The 12,106-nt window shown below is 38.5% G+C and overlaps 1 protein-coding gene across 4 annotated transcripts in view; it reads left to right on the plus strand.

Moving 5' to 3' along the window:
* The window catches only part of NRG1 (neuregulin 1), a 1,091,963-nt gene that overhangs the window by 915,257 nt on the left and 164,600 nt on the right, over positions 1-12,106 (plus strand). For all 4 annotated transcript variants that reach the window (XM_066235619.1, XM_066235615.1, XM_066235614.1 and 1 more), the window contains exon 2: positions 7,871-8,048. In XM_066235619.1, coding sequence (XP_066091716.1) covers positions 7,871-8,048 — 178 coding nt within the window. The remainder of the gene's footprint in view (positions 1-7,870; positions 8,049-12,106) is intronic.

Here is a 12,106-nt window from a genome sequence, read left to right on the forward strand (position 1 = left end):
AAGGAAGATTGCTAATTTGAACAAACATAATATTAATTTCCAGGCTGAAAAGTTCTCTTACCTAATCAGTCTGCTCTTATTTTCCATTGTAGAATTTCACACCATTGTAAATCTCTTACAGACATATGTGGAGAAGTGATCTGTTTTATACAGCTTATTATAAGACGAAGATTACCACAGTGGCCATGAAATGGAATAGCCCCTCCTAGAGTTTTAGTCTGCTATTCTCCCTGCCTTGTCCCTGACTTCAGCTCACACCGCACAGAGGCACCCTGCTGGAGGGAAAAGTCCTGGGCTACAGCCTGCCCTGCAGCTTGTGAGCCTTGGGACATTGAGCCAGCTCTGGTACAACCCTCAGCTCCCTCACCTGTAAAGTGGAAATAATAATTATCCACCTTACATGAAATATATGTAAGCACTGTCCCAGGGAGGGTGGAATTGGACACAAACCATACGTCTGTGGACATGTGTTGACCATAAATGAAAGAGTACCCATTATAGTTAAGGGAACAAACTTACACCTTGTCATCTGGGGTCAGTCAATGAAGATGATCACTTTTGATTTGAGGACAGAGGAGATATTATGTGTGAGACCTTGCTGAAAGGGCACAACAGCTGGCCTCCGTGGGGAGACTGAAATAAGGTGAACGAAGTCAGACTGCAGAGAATATGATGGCAGTGACCGTGTCCTAGCTGAGGTGGGGTCCAAGTGGACAGCACTCTGAGAGCTTGCTCGTTTTAAAGAAATATCAGTGAAAATAAAAACTTCCAAGTGAAGACAGTATTACTTATTTGACAATTTTTTCAGTTAGATTTATATTTCACTTGTGTCGTATGTCAGCATGTTTAAGAGACCTAATCTAGTGGAATGCATAAAAACAAAAAATAATGTCGCGGGGCCCTTCTATCACAAATAAAGAAAAGCCTTTTGAGAAGAGAAGTGTGGTGGCTGGGACAGTTTTTGAACCTGGGTCTCTTCTTGTCTTTGTCATTATCTCCTAAATACTTCCTCTTACTTACTCTTTCAACAAGCACTTGAGGTCCTACTTTGTGCTAGGTTTCTGGGATCTTATATAACTTCCATCTAATCAATTTTGACGTTTGGATATTTGAATATAGTGACAATAAAAATGGACACACACCACCCCCACCACTAACCTAGCCTCCAAGGAGGGATTGTCACCACCTAACACCCGCTCTTATCCCTCTGCTGATATGTTGGGGATAATTCTTTCAATAACCCTCTTGGTGCACATGTGCTGTGTGTTGGCTGTGGTGTTCAGATGTAGAATGTGATTTGTCATTTTTTGTGGTCTCAGAATCAACACAGTTTTAAGTCTACTTGTTGTCAGGGCTGATTGTGGCTCATACCCTCAGAAGGACCAATTAAAAGAATAACTATTTCAATTTGTGGCAGCAGTTAACTTTGAGAAGTGAAACTTTGAGTTTGTCCAAAACTAAAAATCCCCACCAATGGAAACTGATACGTTTGGGAGATCCAAGTTAACACTAGTAAGAAGCCAGTTTTTGCTGCTGAGGCACAAGCATTGTGAATATTAGAAGTAAGATGCTGGAATATTGCTCCCCACTTTATATTATGTTCTATAATGTCATGTTCTATGCATATGTTATGAGGATTGTTCAGTTTGCTCACAAAGGGATTATTCAGTAGGATGCATGCACCTCCTTGCACTGTGTAGGGACTTGGACATGGAACCAGTAAACTGGTATTTCTGGAGTCCAGCTGTCTTAACTGTACTTTGAAACATATTCCCAGGGTTTTTCCTGGTTGGGTTTAGTTTGCTGCCAATGATATGGAATCAGCTTGAGAATATTTTATAATACCCTAAATTTTATAGTGACCTTCTTTCAAATGAAGGCACCCACATGTTTTATCTCATTCTCCAAATGTCTTTGCTAAATACATAGGGACAAATAGTGGCCCCGTTTTTGCTCATGGGGAACTGAAGATTAGCCAGAGTGAGGGATATTCTGATGATTCAGCAAGATTATGGGGCAGTTTGAGCACTGTCACCCCAAGTGGCAACAAATGGTGACCTTGTTGGATGGTTCTCAACATAGCTCAAGATTACTCATTGAATCAGTAGCCGTATTTTTTTTCTTTTCTAAGTGAGAAGAGGAGAGATAGAGAGACAGACTTCCTTTTGAGCCCAGACCAGGACCCACCCACCTGTCAACCCCTGTCCAGGGCCAATGCTTGAATCAACCGAGCTATCCTCAGTGTCCTGGCCAATGCTCGGACCAGCTGAGCCACTGGCTACGAGAGGAGAAGATAGAGAGAAGGAGGAGAGGGAGGGAAAGAGAAGCAGATAGTTGCTTCTCTTGTGTGCCCTGACTGGGAATCAAACCCGGGATATCTGCACGCCAGGCTGACGCTTCATCCACTGGCCCGGCAGCAGTCATTTTAAAGCTGGGTGTATTCTCATGTACCATTGCCATGGGGACTTATTCCTTTTACACAGCTTTTTTTTTTTTTTTTTAAAAATTTTAATCTGATAAGATGAATTTTCCCTTTATAGTCAGATTTGTGAGTGCGGCTCAGAAGAGAACACCAGATGGCAAAGCACGAACTTTATCCGTCCTGTGCGTGCCTGTGATCGTCCCCATAAGATAGAGCCGTGAGGGAGAATGTGACCCGTATAGGAGTTCTTTAGACTTTCATCAGTAATTTATTTACCTCTAACATGTCTATTAAAAAAGGACAGAGGACTGATTAATGATATCCGCGTGGCTTTCGTTAACTAACATCATTGTCGGTTACCAGTTCTCACCAGGAGATCTGCACGTGTGTGATGTCAGGCTTTTAAAAGGCTTTGTGTGGGGAAGACTTCACTGGGACCACAGCTGAAAGCTCCCTGGTATTTGATAATATTTTGCAGGTTTCCTGTTTAATTTGTTCAGTGTGCTGAGGCTCTTCAGATTAGCAGCGCGGTCAAACACGAAAAGTAATGATACGAGCTAGCTTTGCATTGTCAGACCCTTTAAAGAACACAAACAGGACTTATCTCGTGTCACATGCTATCAGCCTATCTCAGCAGCATACACATGTGAAAATTTGTTTCCTGTTCTTAATAATACAGTGCAATACTTGGGACAGCCACAGTGGATACATTTAAAAAATAAGGGCACAATTGATGATTAAAACGAGAGAATTGTTAACAAATGGTTCTTTTTGCAAATGAATTTTACTTCCGTGACAAATTTTCATGCACTCATTACATTATTGGAATAAATGAACATATTGCCTTAAAGTTTTATGTGGTCAGAATGTAAAATAAATATTTTTGCATTACTGCCATAATTTTTTTCCCCCTACATTGTGAGACATATCAAATGAGAAAGCAGAAGTGGAAAAAACCCCAGACTTTTAAAGTATACCTGGTAGAACTCCCTGCAATGCGTTGGAGTCAGAAGAGCATTTCGTGACCTTTAAAAGCCTTGAAGACACTTCCAGGCTGTAAGAAGTGCCTGAAAAAGTGTGGCCTTGCCCTCAGGACTTTGAGTTTCTATTTTAAAAGACTGCTCTTCTTTGCACTTTACTGTCTGACTCTGTTGATGCAGTTCTGAGGGTGTGGATACATTCATATTAATGTCAAGCAAGTTTCAAATAGAGTTAGGCAAAGACTGCTTAAAACTAGCTCTTGCATTAAATTATTTCAGGGTGTAGAGCTACCACCTCTCCAAAAACACACTGAAAGCAAAATTATGAACTGTGGTAGACCAAATACAATTATACCACGCCAAAGATGCTCAGAACACTTACTGCATTTGAGCATTAATTTTACATCGTGTTTGCCTTCAACCCATTTTTAATCAACAGACCATGTATTCTTAGACAATGATTTGAAAGCAAGTAAACATTTTCTGCGGTTTTAAAATACAAGCACTCAGTTGAAAAAAAATGACCCCAAGTTTAGGAACTGCCCTGGCCTTTTAAAGTTATACCTGAGTATTAGAAAGTAGTTAGTAGAGTAGTTAGACTTTTTTCCATAAAAGAAATAAAATTTCTCCATGTGAGTAAACCACGTAGCTCAGAAACATGTATACACTTAAAATACATTCTATTAATATATAGGTATTATTTTATAATCTAATGAAAAGAACTATTGCTCTATTAAAATTGTCTTATGGATAGATGAGAAAGAAATACGCAAATCATATATGCTATATATTCAATATTGGTTTTCATTATTGTAAAGAGTCTATGAAATATGAAGAGGTATTCCATCAGTGTGGTTATGTGAGAAGATGAAGAAGAATTCATGGTATTGCCAAGTCTCCAGCACCCTGGGTTGGGCTCCACCAGGAATGTGAGAACGCTGTCTGGTAATCCTCTAGGATGTACTGCTCACAGCAGGATACCCGAGGGCTAAGAATGGAGTCGTGTGGCTTTGTCGGTGGTGCAGATTTGTTTCTACATTTATGTCGTAGAAGACCTCAAGTTAATTCTCGAAAAGAGCTGTTCTCCGAAGAGGGTGTCCTCGTGTGGTAGATGGTTTCCCCTGAAGGACATAGTGGAGACATTATTACATGTGGACTTCTAGGGATGCAAAGTCAGAGGAGCTGGAAGCTTCTGCCTTTTGACAGACTTGAAACTTTGTGCAAGAGAGAGAAACTCGGGCTTGTCAGTAGGGCTATACTCGAATCCCAAACGTTAAGAACTGTTCATATATGAGGGTCAGCTTAGGGAGTGGATATTTTAGCTAAGAAGGACCTTCTATCTGAAGGTTATCTCTTTATTACATCACAGACCCTCTCTTAAAGGACAAAGGCTGTACCCCAGAGAAAAGGTTGCACATTGACCTGCCAGATGAGTGCTTGCTAGCCTTCCACCAAAGGACCTAGTAGAATTAGAGCTTTAAAGTCAAGATGATGAGACTGAGCCACAGGAGGATTTCAGTGCCATGCCACTCACAGATTTTCTATGGAAATATAATCTAAAGAGCTACATTCTTAAATTATATCACAAATATGTCCAAGAATCTTTTTCATGACTGAATACTTAGCCAAGACTTTAAAATATGTAAGCCTGAGTTTTTTATTCAACAGCAGAAAGACCAGATGTGAAAGGCAAGGAAAAAAATGAGAGAAACCAAGACTCCTTTTAAAATTTATTTCACTGTGTGTATTTTCCTATTTGCTGAATCATTTAGGTGTAGGCATCATGACATTTCACTCCTAAAAACTTCAGTAAATATTACCTAAGAACAGGGCGTTCTTCTATATTATCATAATGCAGTGACCACACTTAACAAATTTAATTTTGACACAATACCTTTATTCAAGTTTTCCCAATAGTCTCAATAATGCCCTTTATAACAACTTTTTTTTCATAAAGCCAGATCCAACATGTAACACACATTCCATTTATTTGTCATATCTCTTTAAACACCTTTAATCTAGATCAGTTTCACAGCCTTTTATTATTTATGATTTATGACATTGACATTTTTGAATTCCGGATCAGTTGTTTTGTAATAAAATCCTCAATTTGAATTTGTCCAATTGTTTCCTTATGTTTGAAATCAAAGTTCTTAATAAGGAAGTAAGAAACATACAAATGAAGACAGGAGGGTGGGGAGATAAGAGGAAGGAGGGAAAAAGAGATGCAAGTGGCATTAAATTATTTATTCAAACGAAAGAAAACAGCTTGGTCCATTTGTGTTCAGACTGTATTGATAAAGCACACGTGTGGAGGAGGCAGGGGAACGAGTCTTCCGAGTTCTGGTTGTGTGTGCCAGTTAAACAACAACAACATCAAACTAGTTTGTTTGTTTTTTTTTACTCTATACATAAAATAATGAGGTGATTTTTCTTATGAAAACTAGTTTCTTTGGTATTACTTAGTTTCCCCAAATTTGTTTCTTTAAAAGCCTTCACCAGATTTCCAGAATTGAAAATGATCTTAAAGAGTTCCTAGGAATATACAGACACTACTCTCTCGATAAGAATTTAGTTTGTTTTTAAAAACCTCCAAAACAGGCCTGACCTGTGGTGGCGCAGTGGATAAAGCGTCGACCTGGAATGCTGAGGTCGCCGGTTCAAAACCCTGGGCTTGCCTGGTCAAGGCACATATGGGAGTTGATGCTTCCTGCTCCTCCCCCTGTTCTCTCTCTATCTATTCCTCTCTCTCTCTCCCCTCTCTCTCTAATACAAATGAATAAATAAAATTTTTGAAAAAAAAAAAAAAAACCTCCAAAACAAGAGATTCATTCATGAACCTCATCTTGACACGAAGACTCCCAGGAAATCTGTTGTGGAAGTAAATCTTCCTGTCCGGCTGTCAGAGGAAACCATCAGGAATCGAAGGCTGAGAACCACTGTGAGAAGTGTTCTAAGCTGTTACTGTGTCTCCACACAGAGTGCCTGCTTCTCCACCTCATCTCCCAGCCTCCACATGAATAAAAGCAGGACGTGTAATTGTAGGAGCATTGCTGAGAAATCACAACATTCAAATGGTGGTTGTTGAAATTTATTAGAACCTTTGTGTGCTCATTCCTGACTTTTTTTTTTTTTTAACTTGGTGAGGGCAGCGTTGTAGAAAAACAAACATACCCTGAATAAGGACTAACTCCATTTCCTGCCCGTGTCTAACATGGCTCCGATTGCTGTCCTTGGAGTGTGGATTGCCATACCCAGTGAATAATTTTGTGCTGGATCAGGCAGATGCATTACCGCCCCTCCCCCCCCGGGACTTGCTGTTAATTCCTAAACTTCAGCAGAAGTAGGTTTGTAGTTGGGTTTTCTAAGACTCAGTGGAAATAGAGTTGTAGAGATTTCATTTTCTGTTATGTTGATTATTAAGTGAAATTTTGTGTGCAGAGAAAAATCTATTCATTATTTTTTTTATTTTTAAACTGTTTTATTATGAAAGAGTTAGAATGCTATATAGAATTATATTACAAACCATCAGGTGTACCTATTGCCCCACTTCTACAATGGTCAACTACTTGGAAAATTTCTTTAATTTTTATGCCTATCCATTTCCTACCACTATCTTATTTTGAAACAAATCTCAGATATTATAACATTTTGTCCATAAATATTTCAGTAGAAAATAGATACTCTTTTAAGCAGTTTTGCTTAAAACACAGATGGTATGTAGCTGGTGAGTGCAAAGTATTCTACAAATTAATGCACAATCTGAGTACTCCCAGTCTCTGCTGAGAAGATTTAGAAGAGCTAAATCCAGCCAAAATGATAATTCGATGTGAGTGTGGTGAAGTGGTCATACATTGTCTCATGGGACAATACCAGTGAAAGAGTGATGTTGCCAACAAATTTTTGTCTTCAGAAAAGGATCATTGTTAAGATTTATGGGTTCTGTTTGTTCTTTGGACCACCTCTGATGATAAGATAATCCAACCCTGACTCTTCTAGATAGTTGTGACCTTGGAGAAGTCAGTCGCTTACCTGTCTCTGAAATTAAACTTCCCCACTTAAATAATGGAGAGAGTGCCTGTTGTACCTGCTCATAAACTGTGAGGACCAGTTGTGATCTGGGATGGAAAGAGCCCACCTACATATTCTCCTTCAGCACAGGCTCTGGTTCTTTGAAATGACCACCGTTGAGGATTTTTAATGGTGTCTGAGAACGTAAAGATTGAGGAAATAACTACCTAAAATATTTTTGAAGAATTTTATAATCTGGTTCCCTTTTTCCCCCGAGTATGTTTTGTCAGAGCATTTTAATCCCTTTCAAGTTGAGATACATTTGGCTGACTCTCCTCACTCCGTTTCTTTTTTCTCAGATAATAATACCTTTGAGAATGGTGTCTTGATCAGAAATTTGATGTTTCCATTTAAGAGATTATGGGGTGACCAGAAATTTTTTTCTTTCTCTTTCCAGTGTTGCCTCTCCGATTGAAAGAGATGAAAAGCCAGGAGTCCGCGGCAGGCTCCAAACTAGTGCTTCGGTGTGAGACCATTTCTGAGTACTCCTCTCTCAGATTCAAATGGTTCAAGAATGGAAATGAATTAAACCGAAAGAACAAACCACAAAACATCAAGATACAAAAAAAGCCAGGGTAAGTTAATGCATATAACAGCATAGTCAATGCCTAGCAATCGAATGACACAAGATGAAAAATTAGTTAGTCTTACCTGATCTGTGGTGGCACAGTGGATACAGTGTAGACCTGGAACAATGAGGTCATGAGTTCGAAACCCTGGGCTTGCTTGGTCAAGGCATGTATAGGAAGCAACTACTGTATGATGATTTGATGCTTCCTGCATCTTCCCTCTCTCTTTCTTTCTCCTCTCTCTAAAAATCAATAAATAAAATAAAATTAAAATTAAATAGTACTTACATCTTAATAAATATACTACCAAATACATGATATATAATAAATAAAAAGAGCTTTCATTGTATAACGACCACAAATTGTATCATTATATCAGAAATATTTTGAAGTGTTTGATTCTTAAACCTTCTGGATAAGGATAGGATAGGGTGGGGCGATAGACTGTAGGGATGAAGAAAGACAGAATTCATGGTAGCTGTTGTAATAGCAATAGGTTAGATCCCAAAAGTCAATTTCTTCAAAATAAGACAAATGCTATTTAGAGTACGAAGGCCTTACACATTCAAAATCCCAATTTCATTACATAGCTCAACAAATACCTAGATTTATGGAAATATGATAGTTCAGATATAATCAGTTGAATTTAAACTATTTTCAAGTGAAAAGCTGATACATAAAATTGTACCTAGTAAGAATTTTTAACTGACAAGTTTATTACAGGTCCACTATAGCAGATTAAAAAAGCAGGTCACTCCTAAGTATTCCGCCCTCCTTGAGGAGGGCCATACTTGGAAGAGCTTCATGTGGTTCCTGTAACATCTTGGAGAGTGTGATCTGTACCCACTCAAAATGATGCTCTTTTTTTTTTTTAAATCTCTGGACTATTTATAAATATTTCAGTATTTAAGAAATTTTTCTTCTAATATCAAACTGTGTTTTGAAGTTAGAGAAGAGATAACTATTTTGGATTTTTGCTTAGAAGCAGTCCTTTAATCAATGTGGCATGTATAATAGTGGGTCCAAGCTCAAAGCTTGCTCCCACTTCAGAAGATTCTGATAAAATCCCAGGAATGATAACAGAAGCAACCAAAGCATGTGTTTTGATTTTATAGAGCATCTACCAAAACGTTGTCACACACTCACGAGAAAGCAGTGTGATTATAATGGAAATTTAATTTAATTTTCCCAAAGCGTTTAATTGCCATAATAACCATAATTAGGACTTTTTTTCCTAGTTTCTCTAGATATATGAACTATACTGCTTATTCTTGTTACCGAGTCAGGAAGATCCCTTGATTTGGAAGTAAAACAGAATGTGCGGGGAAGAATGGGTATCACTTTCTGCAGCAGGTGGTACTTCAGAGATTACGCAAAGCAATATTGTAAAGTGTTGTGTTTTCATACGATATTTTTTTATTATAACATTCCCAGAGGTAGTTAAGGGCTGTCGAGTCACACTGCTGGTAAGACTAAGCTGGAACACAAATCTCTTTCTTGGATTTTTTCATGCCACATTCATGTTAAATACTGTATGGCCTGATCTGTGGTGGCACAGTGGATAAAGCGTCAACCTGGAAACACTGAAGTTGCCGGTTCAAAACCCTGGCTTGCCTGGTCAAGGCACATATGGGAGTTGATGCTTCCTGCTCCTCCCCCTTCTCTCTCTCTCTCTCTCTTTCTCTCTCCCCCCTCTCTAAAAGGAATAAATAAATAAATAAATAAATAATTATAAATACTGTGTGCATGTGTGTGGGGGGGGAGGGGGTAGGAGATAGAGTAATAAATTAAAAAAGTAATTTTGATTTTTATAAAGAAGTTTAAAAAATAATCTTAGATAGATTTTGGTATCTGTTTTGTTTTTTATGAAATAGACGAGTTAGTAGAAATTTAGTTATCTACATATGCAAAGTAATGTCTCATTCATTTCTTTGTGGCAGTCACATGATATCGATGATATTTAAGTGCCTGTGAAAAGATTCATGCTAGAACTGTGGAGAAATGGAAGAACATAAGCTGATATCTTTACACCTAGGGGCTGGAAGATTGTATAGCAATTACCTAGTTCACATTCTTATAAAGCATAGGAATTCCATTGCTTCTGGGCTGAAACACGTGAGGCTGGGGAACTTTAAGATTGTCAAGCAGCCTACTGATTTACAAATAACAATCTCTTAGAAAATGATTAGTTATATTGAGGTAAATCCTACTTTATCATAAGTCAGGATTTAATTACCTGGATGAAATACCTAGCATATTGTATTTAGACAATAAAACTAAATGGTCACTTGCAAGTTACTGACACTAAGTAGTTGGGCTCTGAGAAGAGAGATGCTGAGAGCTTTGGGAGAAGCGGGGGTGGGGGTGGATTTGACTCTGCTGAAGGGAGAGTTCTCTCTGGCTGAGTGAGTGTGGCAGGGGTGTGTGTGTGTGTGTGTGTGTGTGTGTGGCCCGTTACAGAAAAGAGCGGGAACCACAGTCAGCAGCTGGCCCTGTTAAGAGGCCAGGCAGATTGGAGCAGTAGAAGAATGGATGGGAAATTTTACCCTTTATTGGATGAGTTGCTCTGTGTCAGACCCTGGGCTGGATATGCAGATGTGAACTATACATGTGCCCTGCTCTGAAGAGGCTTGGTCTAGAGCAGGGGTCCCCAAACTTTTCACACAGGGGGCCAGTTCACTGTCCCTCAGACCCTTGAAGGGCCGGACTATAAAAAAAACTATGAACAAATCCCTATGCACACTGCACATATCTTATTTTATAATATTTAAAGTAAAGAACAAATAAATTTAAATCAACAAACTGACCAGTATTTCAGTGGGAACGATGGGCCTGCTTTTGGCTAATGAGATGGTCAATGTGCTCCTCTCACTGACCACCGATAAAAGAGGTGCCCCTTCCGGAAGTGCAGCAGGGGCCAGATAAATGGCCTCTGGGGGCCGCATGTGGCCCGCGGGCCGTAGTTTGGGAACCCCTGGTCTAGAGGAATATATAAACAGTTATAATGTAAGCAGTTATAATACTCAGTTTTAAATTGTACAATAGTAATTATCATGAGATGCTGTAGAAAGAGGCTAGCACAGATCGGGATGGACGCAGTCAGGGACAGTTGTGGCTTCCTAGAAAGAAGGGGAGGTGGGAGGGAGGGACAGGAGGTTTATCCATCTAGGCTGTAGGAACAGAATGAAGTGTCTGCAGATTGCAAGGATATTGGTATGAGGATTCCTAGAGAGAGAAGTAAATGAAGTTGGGTAGATAAGGTGAAAATACAAAACGAAAAAATAAAAGTGAGCTGCTTAGAATAAATACAGTTTTGAAAGAGTACTCTTTTCTTATTCCCTTAAAGAGGTGATTTGTTACATGGCTTGGATGACATATAAAAGTATCATTAGTATTCAGAAAAGCATGTTCATATTGGCTTCATAGGTCCAGACAGCTAAGAGCACTGTCTACATATTAATAAAATCCCATTATACCAGATAGATCAATATTCAGCAATGGCTTCTTTTAAAAAATAGGGTTGCTGGAGAGATTTAAATGGGGGGAAAAAGACATTTTATTCAAGTTATGTATCTGGAAATTATTCTAGGAATCATGTTTAACATATTTGATCTTCTACAAATAGGACATTTTGTGGAAAGTGGGCAGCTACTTGATAAGTGATCCACTTGTCAGGTTTCAGAATTGGGTGTTCAGTCATTCCTGAAGTTGTATCCTTTTAAAAAAAATTAGTATTGTCATTTTTTTTAAGCTTACAGGACCAAACTGAACCTAAAGTTAATTAACATTTGCAAGCTGCTCTATTATTTCAAGTTGTCTTATAAATATCAAGAGGATGAATAGATATTATTATACTCATTTAAAATTAAGATCCTAACAATGAAGGAAGTTAAGTTTCTTTCTTATAAATCTCATGTTAATGGATGATAATATTTGGTATGAAATTGGTCTGACTTCCTGTCATATGTCTTTTCATAAATATTTGTGATTTTATAAATACTATCTAGAGTGAAGTCACAACAAAAGGCTAGGGACATATTTAGGCTTAGAGTGAAGTCTTTAAT

The sequence above is a fragment of the Saccopteryx bilineata genome, chromosome 6, assembly GCF_036850765.1.
Source record: "Saccopteryx bilineata isolate mSacBil1 chromosome 6, mSacBil1_pri_phased_curated, whole genome shotgun sequence".
Taxonomy (NCBI): domain Eukaryota; kingdom Metazoa; phylum Chordata; class Mammalia; order Chiroptera; family Emballonuridae; genus Saccopteryx; species Saccopteryx bilineata.